General features: G+C 38.5%; 1 protein-coding gene across 2 annotated transcripts in view; it reads left to right on the forward strand.

Annotated features, from left to right (window-relative positions):
• Positions 1 to 6: 6 nt before the first annotated feature.
• MAGI3 (membrane associated guanylate kinase, WW and PDZ domain containing 3) overlaps positions 7 to 12,229 on the forward strand; it is a 179,053-nt gene continuing 166,830 nt past the window's right edge. For both annotated transcript variants that reach the window (XM_015595537.2, XM_015595538.2), the window contains exon 1: positions 7 to 405. In XM_015595537.2, the coding sequence (XP_015451023.1) occupies positions 90 to 405 (316 nt within the window). In that variant the 5' untranslated portion in view covers positions 7 to 89. The remainder of the gene's footprint in view (positions 406 to 12,229) is intronic.

The raw sequence follows: 12,229 nt of genomic DNA on the forward strand, positions 1-12,229 counted from the left end.
CGGCGAGGCCCCCCTTTCCCGGCTGCGCGGGCCGCCCGGGGCCCCCGCCGCCGGCGCGGGGTCTCCCCCATGGTGCAGCGGAGTTCGGGATGTCGAAGACGCTGAAGAAGAAGAAGCACTGGCTCAGCAAGGTGCAGGAGTGTGCGGTGTCCTGGGCCGGGCCCCCGGGCGACGTGGGCGCTGAGATTCGAGGCGGCGCCGAGCGCGGCGAGTTCCCCTACCTGGGGCGACTCCGCGAGGAGCCCGGCGGGGGCACCTGCTGCATCGTCTCGGGCAAAGCGCCCAGCCCCGGGGATGTGCTGCTGGAGGTGAACGGGACGCCTGTCAGCGGGCTCACCAACCGGGACACCTTGGCTGTCATCCGCCACTTCCGCGAGCCTATCCGTCTCAAGACTGTGAAGCCAGGTACACCAGCCCTGCCTTTCTGTCGCGGGGATTGCGGGGAGGTCCGGCTGGGCATCCTGGGAGCCGCGGCCTCTCCCCACTGCCAGTCGTGGGGTGAATCTTAGACCTCCAGGGTGTGCCGGACTCCCTGGGGAGGGGGAGGGGTGGCAGTGGTGTTTCCCATTTCGCCGTTGGAAAAACTGAGTTCGGGCTTGGCAGGTTACTCTGCGAGCTGTCAGAGAATCACGACCAGCATCTGGCTTGCCTAAATTTGTAGCTCTGTCTCCCACCGCAGAGTTTTTGACTCGAGAGAAAACCAGCCCTTTTTTGCTCTCCTTTGTGGAAAAGGACTTCACGATTGTAGCATTGTCTTTGGAACAGTCTTCCGCATAAAAACTACTGAGGCACTTGGTGCCAAGGTTACCACCTAGTGTCCCTGGGAGCGCTTAGCTGCTTCAATGTTTCTTGACTAGCAACACCTCGGAGCTGCCAGCCTAACTCTGCCAGCCCAGGTGGTTCAGGTGTCTGGGCACCGATGGCGTATACAATATGTGATACGTGGCCGAGTGGTGTGTTCCTGTAGGGAGCTGTTGAATAGTCTGGGTTTCGAAGGAAGACCTAGGTGCTTCGCTTTTTGTAAATCTTTCATTTTAGAGAATTTTGTTGAAGTGGGTGAAAAGGGCCCCTCTGTTGCCCTGGCTTCCTGGATGCTAGTAAAATCTGCAAAGCACGTTAATACTTATGGCATTCTTGCTAGTTTAAAGCATTGATCAGACTGAACAGTGAAATCCAGTAGTATGTAATAAACCTTACGTATTTGTAATCTACAACAGTGTGGGTCGGTTTCGGCATTGGTAGAATGTGGTTCTGTTTTCTGAGATGTTCGTAGGAGAGAATTATGACTACAACGTTATTAGAAATCAAGCTATTTTTTTATTTTTGCTGAATGTGCTCTACTGAACATATAGTGCATCAAAGTATAATGGGTTGCATAATTGTCATTTGGGCTAGAAAAATCATTCCATCTCTTTACCACAAAATGCTGGAAAATTCTGGAGAAAAATTTAACCTGTTATCTCCACGTTTTGTTTTTTTTTTTCCTCAACAGTGCTTTAATACTCTTTAATACGCCTTGGGCTTAATGGGAACTGATGGTTTATGGTGCAGTATCCCTGTGTGTATATATTGTGAGTGTATACACACACTCAAATATTCCTGCAATCTTAAGATTTTCTTCATATAGTCTGTTCTGTAATATTCATTTTAAGCTTATGGGTTTACGTGAGGTTTTCTTTTTGTTAATTAAAAAAAAAAAAACTTCGGCAGACTTTAAACATCTTTTTCTGTATAGTTTTGTGAATTCAGAAATCCTTAACTCAAAGTTTTAGAGCCATATGTGAAGGGGAGAGGAAAGGCTTTGGGGCTGTAATTCAGCCAGTCAGGCATTGTCTGTAACATGTAAAATACAATATATACAGCACTTACTGGTCTAGGTGCCATTTAGTTCAAATTCCATGAGTCAGGGAATAATGAAAACATCTGCATCACTGCTTTGTGTTTTGTTTTGATTAGTTGGGGCATAGATGCAATATAAGTATTTTCAAAAACAGTTTAGAAGTTGATTGTGGAGGAAGTTGATAGAAGACTGGGGAGATGTATCTTTAATAGTCTGGTCTGCATGTTATACCTTTTCTCAACGTTTATACCAAATTTAAGGAAAGTTCAAATTTAGAGTGTATTTACTAATATCGTGTTGAGTAAACATCATATCCCCTAGAATGTAGTTGACATTTTTATAGTAATAAACTATTACTCCTTAGACAACCGTGGATATTCTGTCCTATTTTAAAAGTTTAGCTAAAAGAAAGGGAATAATTTATATTAACGGGAATAGGACATTTTGTAATCATTAATAATAAAAATACTACACCTATTTTTTATAGATACACTCTGCTTCAGTAATTTCTAAAGGATGCCATCTGAGATTAATATTCCTGTTTCTAAGCAAGTTGTAACGAAACAATTTTAATTTCTTAAAAAGTAATATTCTTATGTTTGGATAGCCTCATGTTAGGCATTATGTTAAACGGCTTTACTTAAACAACATTTTTTAAAAAAAATAGCGATATTTTTGCAGGTTAGGCACATGACTTTAAATATTAGAAATTAAGGACTTGAAGAGGGTATTCATAGAACTTTGAGTGTGATTAAAAACCACACTTAAAGAAGACAAAGATTCTGTAGTGTTGGGATTCACTTAGAAAAGTATGAAAATACAGAGTAAGAGTATTTCGAAAGGAATTTGCCCTGCACATTGGGTTTTCCCCTTTTTATCTAAACTTTGTAAGAGAAATAGATTTTTCAATTTAATAAGGTATTGTAAAGCGTCCTTAGCACACTCGTCTTGATTAGTAACTCTTTATTAAACTATATTCATAACACATTAATTAGAAACTAGGACAGTGCAAGAGTAAATTTAACCATTTCTGTCAGATGTAACATTAGTGGGGAGGGATCTCATACTGTCTTCTGACAGAGTCGATGGTGGAAGGATGAGCCGGGTTTGGGGTAAGGCTGCTGCAGCAATGGTTCTGGTAGATGCCAGGGGAGCCCAGCCAGAGCCAGCACCATCACCCAGACGACTTAACCAAGTTCTTTCTGGCAGTCATTGTTTTTAGCTTTGATTCGAGGTTTTATTATTTTTTTTCTTTTGTTATTGTTTTTAGTGGAGATTTGAAAGTAACTTTAAAATATAGTTCCTAATCTGAGGCTGTTCCTGAATTAGTGCATTTCTTATTGAATTCTTATTCTCATTTTGTATTATGTAGTACTTAGCAGTCAGTACTTCTTTAGTGCTACCTAGGCTTCATCCAACCAGTCACCTGTTTCTTAATTACAAGGCCTTTTATTTTTCTGCGAAGAGAAAAGTTTTCTCTTGAACTTTGTATTTTGCTAGCAGTTAAGGAAATTGAACTTTGGACCTTTGGTGAAATTGTTTTATGATATAATCCCGTGACCAGGATTAATTTCTTTGATTTTACTTCAGAGTTTATTTTTAAACAATTTTGATTCTCATGAATAATTGAAGTAGTTAATTTTGTTCTAAAATTTTTCAAACTGCGAATATGCAGTTTTATGGATTATTTACTTCTTCATACCCTTTTAAACACACATTTTAGTGGTTGTAGATTATGTGGATTTTACTCGAGATTAAGTATTGATACAGTAAATCCATGAACTCATTGTCACGCTCACATTGGGTTCAACTACCCCAGGTCTGGTGCTGTATCTAGAGATAAAAATCATGAGGAACAAGGCTAGGGTTTGTTTAAAGAAAAGCTAATTTGGAACAGATCTTATTTTGTGTTAATTAAACGTAGGTAAAAGTTGTCACCACTCACTCTTTTAGACATCTGATTTATGAGGGAATTTTGTTAAAATGCATATTCTTAGAAATTCATTTCCTACTGGTGAAGGGTTACTAGAAGCTTTAAGTAAGGATGTTTATGTTATGCCAATAGAGAGTAACTCTACCCCTTTTCTTACCTTTTGGACCTTTTAGTTAGCCTTTTGTTTGTTTAGTGGGTAATTCGGGACTCGTGGTGAGTTTTGTTTAGATGGCAGTAATATTTGAAGATGGCAAGGGTAAGAGAAATTAGACTTAATTGTTAGCTTCCTAAGTTTACAATACAAAAAATTCTTATTACCCTTTTTTAAGCAGTAGAAACTGGAGATTGGGTGAGGCAGCCCTTGTTAGGAAATATAGCACTGAACTCTGGTAAACCTTAAATTTGAAACTTTTCTGCTTTCTCAAATTTTGGTAGCATTTTTTTTTTTTTTTTTTTTTGCATCTAAAGTTGGTCTTTAATAACTCAAGGTTCAAGTCCTGGACTCTCTGTTCGTTGACGCCTGCAATTCTCATGAGTACTTAATGGGCTCATACCATAGTGGCAGAACAAACACTTCACATTTGGCCCTCTCAATTTTCAGGTCATTTTTATTTTATTCAGTTTAATGCTAAAATTGATTTTCTTGGAACATAACTTTGTGTTCTTTGGGAAATATATATTGTTTTCCTCTGTGATCCTGAGGTGTATTTTATAAAACCTCTTGTTAGGAAAGATACATTTCAGTGTTCTCCTCCTCCCCCACCATCTCTAATTTATGTAAATTGATGGTAAAACAAATCTCCTACATGTGTTCAAGTATCTGACTCATGAAGTCTGCATAATCTTCTCAGGTGGGTAGTTTTCATATAATGTCTTTACCCTGTAACCTCTGAGTGCTTTGTAAATTTTGTGGGCGCTTACTTAGTGTTTTGGAAGTGTGTTGAAGGATAATGTCATGTTTATGAAGCACTTCAATATTATCTACCAATTTCAAACTCTGCCCATTTCCAAGTCAGTTTTTGGCTGTGATTCGACAAAGGATAAATTTTGGTACTGAAGACTAGAACTGTGTCTACTTTGATTAACTAATTATTTTGTTTCTCTTTTAAAATTTCGAGAAAGAATTTCTTCACACATATGGCACTGGTATATTTTGGGGGAAAGAATGAATGGCCTGGATTTAAAAGCGTTCCTCAGGGTCAGCATCTCAGTAGCTCGGAGTCTGCTGTGAGAGACTTGTTTGTGGAGGAAGAGAGGCAAGTTCCTTGCTCTCCTTTTTCCTTGAACAAATATTATTCAGAACGTTTTCCAAAAAAAAAAAAAGGTGCTTAGTTTGCTTTATGAAGAGGAAATAAAAAGTTCTATTACTGACACACATTCAGTCCTTCAGTGGCACACCCACCATGTGAGGTAGCGCCGGCGATATAAAAATACAAAATAGAAAAATGAGCCAAAGTAGTCTCTGTCTTCAAGAAGCTCACACTTAAGTGGGTGCTTAATGATTCATTGGTAAGGAATACCGGTGGTAAGGGTTTTGTCTTTCTTCAGTTTTCTCCAAGTTCTTAAAAAAACTCTTTAGGCAAGTTTTAGTATGAATTTTGGTGGAAGCTAGACTAACTAGTTGCCTGTCACACTGCTCTAATGGTGTGGTTTTGCATCTTCCAGAGGACTTGGTTAAGTCCTTTCAGAAAGAGGGAAGTCACATATAAACAAAATTGTCTTTTGAAAATCTCTTAAATTGCCCTTAAAATACATTGTATTTCTGTTTTATTTACAGTGTATTTTCCAGTACAATTTTATTTTGCAGTGCATTTTATACATTGCGTTTGTATTGTACCATTTTCAGGATGAGTCCTACATGCCACTTTTCCACCCATATCAGAATCTGTTGCTATATTTTGCTTGAACACCAGATGAAATAGTTTGCATCAAAGAGATCAGTTTTACCAAAAACAAAAAACAAAAAAAAAACACGCAACCAAAAAAAACCTATCTTTTACTTCTAAGAAATGATCCTCAACTGGGTATGCGTAGTGAATTTGTAGAAGTTAAGTATGTACATGGAAGACAGGTGTCATTGTGTTTTATGTCCTTGCCACCTGCCCTTATTTTCTGACGGGGCTGGTTGGGGAGGGACTTGTGAAGAATTTTGAACTCATCTGAGCTTTGAAAGATGAAGACATTTTGGCTGAGTGGAATTTGGATCTGCTCGGTAGTACGTAAAATCAGGAGAAAAACATGGGGCAAGAATGTGCAATACAGAACGGTCTGTATAGTATAGCCCATCTCAGTGGTTTTGTCTATGTATAAAACTTTATTTTGTATTTTATAAAAGCGTAAAACCCACGTTATAGAATAGTTGGAAAATAGAGGGAAAATCATATTGTTTAAATGCATAGGTAGGTCCATTATAAATGGTCTCTACATCTTTTATAGTTGCAACTTGAAATGTTTTTCTTCCATAAATCACATTGGTAAGGCGATTAATGCTATTTCTACCTTCAACATTATCGAACTCATAGTGTAAAACTATGAGTATTTTTGCTTATAACATAGATGAACTATTAGTACTATGCCTTATGGTTGATAGGCTTTCTTGGCTCGCTTTGGAAATCTAGCCAATTTTATGGGGAAAAAACTGTTTGTAAAAAGAGGGCTGAAAATATGTTTCCACCTTAGCCCTGCTTTCTTTTTCTTTGACTTCTAGAGAAAAGTAGCACCATTACGTCTCCCTAACCCCACACTTTTATCCCGATACAGCATCGTAGTGGTTCCCTAGTAGTGGTTCCCCGAAGTATTTATCACCATCCCCTCCCAATTTCCTGTGTGGCTAGGGGAGCATGGACTGCATCTTGAAGACCATAATTTGACTTGTGACATATCTAAATCCCTGAGAAAGGAGAGACTGTGCTCATAGATCGTCAGATACTTTGTTTTATTCATACTTATGCCAGAGTTATGCTTTAGAGACTCCATAAGAAATATACAGGGTTAAACTTTTCTACTGTGATTTATTTGGAGTTTAGGGTTCTAAAAAATTATGGAATGGGAAATGGAGAGAAATTTTTGCTTCATATTTAATAATTATGATTTATTTAGAGGCTTCCCTTTTTGGGTATGCAATGTGAACAGTAACTGATCTACTTAATTAAAACATGGGCATCTTAGGCTCTTTGCTTTTTTGTTTTGCAGAGAATTTTAAACACATTATTTTTCTTGCTTCAGAGAAGTTCGTGAGAGGCTACCTTTTATCTCATTTTTGTTCTGACTGGGAATTCCATGTGACTGAAAAAATGGAATTTTCCTATACATGATGCTGTTTAACAGAAGTAGTTTGATGATATGAAAATACTCTGAGAGGAAAAGAAGTATTTATTAATAAGTGCTTTATTTTTGAACTTGAATAGAATTAAACTAAATCGACTTTGTTTTTTCCTCTAATAAAATAACTTTTAAAAATAAATTTATTTCAATTAGTTTCAAGTATACAGTACATTGGTTAGACATCTATAATGTTCATAAAACGATCCCCCCCATTTGCTAAAATAACTTTTTAAAAATCCACTTGAATGTAGTAGCCCTGGTGATATATTACTCTTTGCATGTGGTTATCCAGTTTGCAACAGGCATCTTGTGACGTGTAGCTTAAATCTCAGCGGGAAGGGAAAACAATTCCTAATTTACATGCCAGTTCATGTATTTGTTAGGATTCTGTAGCAAGTGACAGAAACTCTTATAGATTGACCTTTATAAGGTTAATTTAGGCTACGAAGAAACTTACTGGCTCACATACATGAAAACCCAGGCATAGGACAGGGACAGCTGGATTTGTGATCTCAATTCACTGGACTCTCTTTTCCTCCGAGTTGGCTTCCTTTTCAGATTGGCTTTCAGTGTAGCAGCAAAGGTGACTTTGAATCTCCAAGTCATACAGAGCCCTTAAAGCTTCTCATCTTTTTTTTTTCTGGACTCCAATGACAAATCTCATGCAGGGACTTTCACTGGCCCTGTGCCCATCTGTTGGACCCCTTGTGGAAAGAGGGCAATGGGATGCCATGACTGGTCAGGCCTGGTCACATGTGTACGCTTGCAGCTGGGTATACAAAGCACAATGATTAATAACTGTACCAGGACCGCAGGAGATAAGGGAGGGGTAGGAGCTCAAAAGGTGAGATGCTGGGGAGACAATACTATAAGAAATGGCCTCTTTTACGACTTTTAATCTCTGACTTTGAAGCCAACAACGGTACACAGTTGGCACAAAATGATCATATTTTTAAAACAACTGGCTGTAGACCACAATGAGGCACTGATTTTACTAAAATATTATAATGTTTTGTTTTTTTAAATCTAAAAACTACTTTTACCTTTAAAAAATTGGGATGTTAATACCTTGGTGTGCACAATTTCAAAGTATTGCTTGTAGTTTCTCTTCAGTTTTCTTTTTTTTTTTTTTAAAAAACATCAAATCAGATTCTCTAAATCAATTTTGCTTGTTTTTAAGTAGGTGGAATACTTCGAAGGATCATTTAATCATCTCTGGCTTTGAGAAAATGATTATTAGTCTAGTTAATGTAGTTTTTTAAACTTAATATTGTACCATTTTGGAAATGAAATCCTAAACTAATTGCTGTTCAGAATGTTTTGCTTTTAGAACAATGATCTTTTTATGTTATATGTAATTTGTTATTAAATTTATTGGGGGTGACATTGGTTAATAAAATTACATAGGTTTCAAGTGTAGAATTCTATAATACATCATCTGTATGTTGCATTTTTTTCAAGTGTAGAATTCTATAATGCATCATCTGTATGTTGCATTTTGTGTTCACTGCTCAAAGTCAGATCTTCTCTCACCATATTTATGTCCCTCTTTACCCTTTTCTATCCTCCCTCTTTCCTTTTGGTAGCCACTGAACTGTTGTCTGTGTCTATGAGTTTTTGCTCGTTTGTTGCTTTCAGTTTTATATCCCACATCTGAGTAAAATCATGGGGTTCTTGACTTCTTCTAATTTCGCTTAGATCCTTTCATATGGTCACCAATGGCAGTATCTCATCTTACGGCTGAGTAATATTCCACTGGAAATGGAAATTGAAACCATAATGAGATACTACCTCACACCTGTTACAGAATGGCTATTACAGACAAGTAATAACAACAGTTGGAGAGGTGGCGGGGGCAAAGGAGCCCTCATACACTGCTGGTAGGAATGTAAACTGTTACAGCCACCATGGAAAACAGTATGGAGGTTCCTCAAAAAATTAAGAATAGAATTGCCATATGACCAAGTAATCTCTTCTGAGTATCTACCTCCCAAATTGAAAACATTTGTTTGTAAAGATATATGTGTCTCGATGTTCGTTTAGCATTATTCACAGTGGCTGAGACGTGGAAACAGCCACAGTGTCCTCTGATGGACGACTGGATAAAGGTGTGGTTCATAAAAACAATGATCTTTTAAAACATAAATTGAAACTGCATTATTATTTCTAAGGGCTCCCTAATAATACCTTTTAACCACGATCTCTAGAAGTAGGAGGAACTATTTCACTGACTCTCTGACACACTGTGTAAAATGCGGTAACTGTTTAATCACCCAAAATGTTACCTGGCAAACATTGCAGGATGAACTGTGTCCATCTCTGTGAAGTTTTCCTCCTGCCTCCAGAGCTATTTGGAGTAGAGGTGGAGGGCTGAAATACCTTTCCACACGATTTTTATGCTCTAGGTAGTGTGTTGATGTCATTAACTTCGGTGCCTTGAACACAAGAATTGTGATCTCGGCCTTCAGTTGATGATGAGCACAGCAGTTCAGCAGTTTTGCCAGGTTCTGTCTGGTAGTTGGACCTTTAGCAAGTGCGAAATGTTGGGAAGTGATTGGTAAATACACTTACTGTGCATAAAAATGAACATCCATGGAGTTGGGTGTGATTTGTCAGTAAGAGTCACAGAAGGGGCTTTGTATCTTTAGATTAGTTTATGTCTCACTTGGGACTTCTTCAGACCATATCTGGAAAATCACCTCTTCTACTGTAAAATCTTGTGATGACTAGAGTTCTCTAGTATTAATTTTATGTATCGGCTAAGCCATGGAATCTGTTAAAATAATATAGTCTTCTTTACCTTTGCTCACAGAACTATATTAACACACTTCTTTAGCTTTTGGGAGAACACTTTGTCAAAATATTATTAATTTTAGTTAAGGATACTATTCACTAATTACAGTGTTTGATTTAAGTTGGAACGTACGTGCTAATGAAAAATTTAGTTCCCTTTGAATAGAATTTGCTAACTAGAGCTATCTCATATCGTAATGTTGATGAGTGAAATGACATATCACACTCCCTTTAGTGGCAACTGTAAGTTGACAACTTGCTTTAAGTCTAATAAGAATATTCCGTCTTGGGGACTTGTCATGATAATACTAGCTGCCATTTACTGAGCAATAACCATGTGTCAGAGCGTTATGTAGCTATCTTATTTGGGTTTTAAAGATGTATATGTTAGCATATATGCACTCCTCTAAAGAAACTTGCGCCTCGTTATTCTCCACGAGTCAGGTATTGTCACCTCCCTTTTATGCATGAGAAAACTGAGATTTGGAAAGATTAATATGCTGAAGGTCACCTGGACTCATAGGGACAACTATGAACTGAAATAATTTTGAGTCCTCGTCCTTCAATTTTTAGATAGAATAGTATTTCATCTGTCTGACAGATCTGTCTTACTCGCTGTGTCTCTGTTAAAAGAAAACGCCCCACAGTCTTGAATTGTTTGAGTGGGTGTTAAATGCAGTAAAACACTGGGCAAGTACTTGAAAGCTTCATTGCTTGATTCTATTTCTAAATAAAGTTGGTGGCAGTGCAGTTTAATCTGTACAGCCCAACTGAATGATGAAGTTGTTATTCCGAAGAATTACTAATCAAAGTTAGCATTAATTCTTGCTACCTTTGAAAGAAAATATTTTCAGCAGTTACATGTAAGAGCTCAGATACTTTTAGGATAAATATACTTGTGAAAATTGTATATTTGATACTAGAAATCTGTCATTCTTGTGTTTCCTGTTCACTTGCTCTGTAATTCACTCACCAGGAAGGCGTTTATTAGCACACTTATCTTGGGACAGGTAGCCTAGAAAAACGTTCTGATGAGTGTAGGGATGACTGTATGTTGGAATAAAGAATTTTTTTATAAGTATGTAGACTCTTTTCAGAATACCCTTTGCGTAAATAAAATTTAACGCAGCTAGGTAGAAGAGCATGTCCTTGTCGTCAAGTAGGTCTCATTCCTTCCAGGCTTCAAAGGCTGCACAGTAAGGTGGTTCTTTTGAAGAGGCAGTTAAAGCAGCTGTGGAGTGTTGGCATCTCTTATTCTTTAAGTGTTTGTGCTGTTATGTTTTTTTATTTGGCCTTAAAGTCAGTCACTAAACTGGAAGGAACCATAATAGTCCAACCAAATGCGCTTTAGTCTACAGATAAATAAATGGAGCCTTAGTCACGGCACGTAGGTCTGCTGAGGAGTCCTGGTGTGAAGCTGGCAGAGCGGGGCCTGGCACTCGGGTTCCTTTTATTGTTTTGGTTTCTGGCATAAGAATCTCTGTAGGCAACTAGTGAAAAAAGTCGATTAAACATATCTGTCTCTTCATGGAATCTGCCTTCTTTTGGAGTTAAGTAGAATGCGTTGACTCAGTTTGTGAGGCCGTCAGCGTTCACGTGTGTCATTAGAGGCCATGGAAACCTACAGGCTGGAGCACAGGGAAGAATTTTAAGCATGTGCCACAGGTTGTCAGGGCATTTTTAGCCCTCCATAATGCTGTAGCTTACCGTTAAGATTAAATAGTTAGAAAATTGTTAGCTGGTGCAACAGCTGAATGTTCTTGTTGTTTTAGCTTTTGAAAAAATAATTTTTCAATCAGAAATATTCTTCACAGTGCTTTCAGTAAAATCCTTCTGAATGAGTGCCGCCATATAGAGATGCTCTTGCCGTCCTGACCCCTCTCTGTGGGGTGACACTGTAAGTGTAGAGCCGGCTCTACTCCTCCCCTCCCAACTGACTGGAGGATGCGAAGGGGAAGGTGAGTTTTAGGGCTAGGTCCTGCTCAGGGATGTGGTAGATGAACTGTCAAGGGCACTTTTGGCTCAGGGTCCTTGAGTTTGGCTGCAGTAATGGCTCCCGCTGGGTACTGGACACGTGGATGTCTCAGGCCACAGAGAGCTGGCCAGACCAGAGGAGAAGGGACTCACCTGTGTGAGGCAAAACTGGAGAAAGATGATGGAGGTGGCAGTTCTGGGGAGAGTGTATATTCATTAGGTAAAACTATGGAAATGGTGACATCTTGCTTGGGCCCTTTGTATGTCTGTGAAAGAACAGTGTTAAGTGTAGATATGAGGAAAATCTTTCCACAGTTGACCTACCGTATAGTCCTTTGCAGTATCAGGCAAGGTTCAGTGCAAAA

The sequence above is a fragment of the Pteropus alecto genome, unplaced genomic scaffold (assembly GCF_000325575.1).
Source record: "Pteropus alecto unplaced genomic scaffold, ASM32557v1 scaffold106, whole genome shotgun sequence".
Lineage (NCBI taxonomy): Eukaryota > Metazoa > Chordata > Mammalia > Chiroptera > Pteropodidae > Pteropus > Pteropus alecto.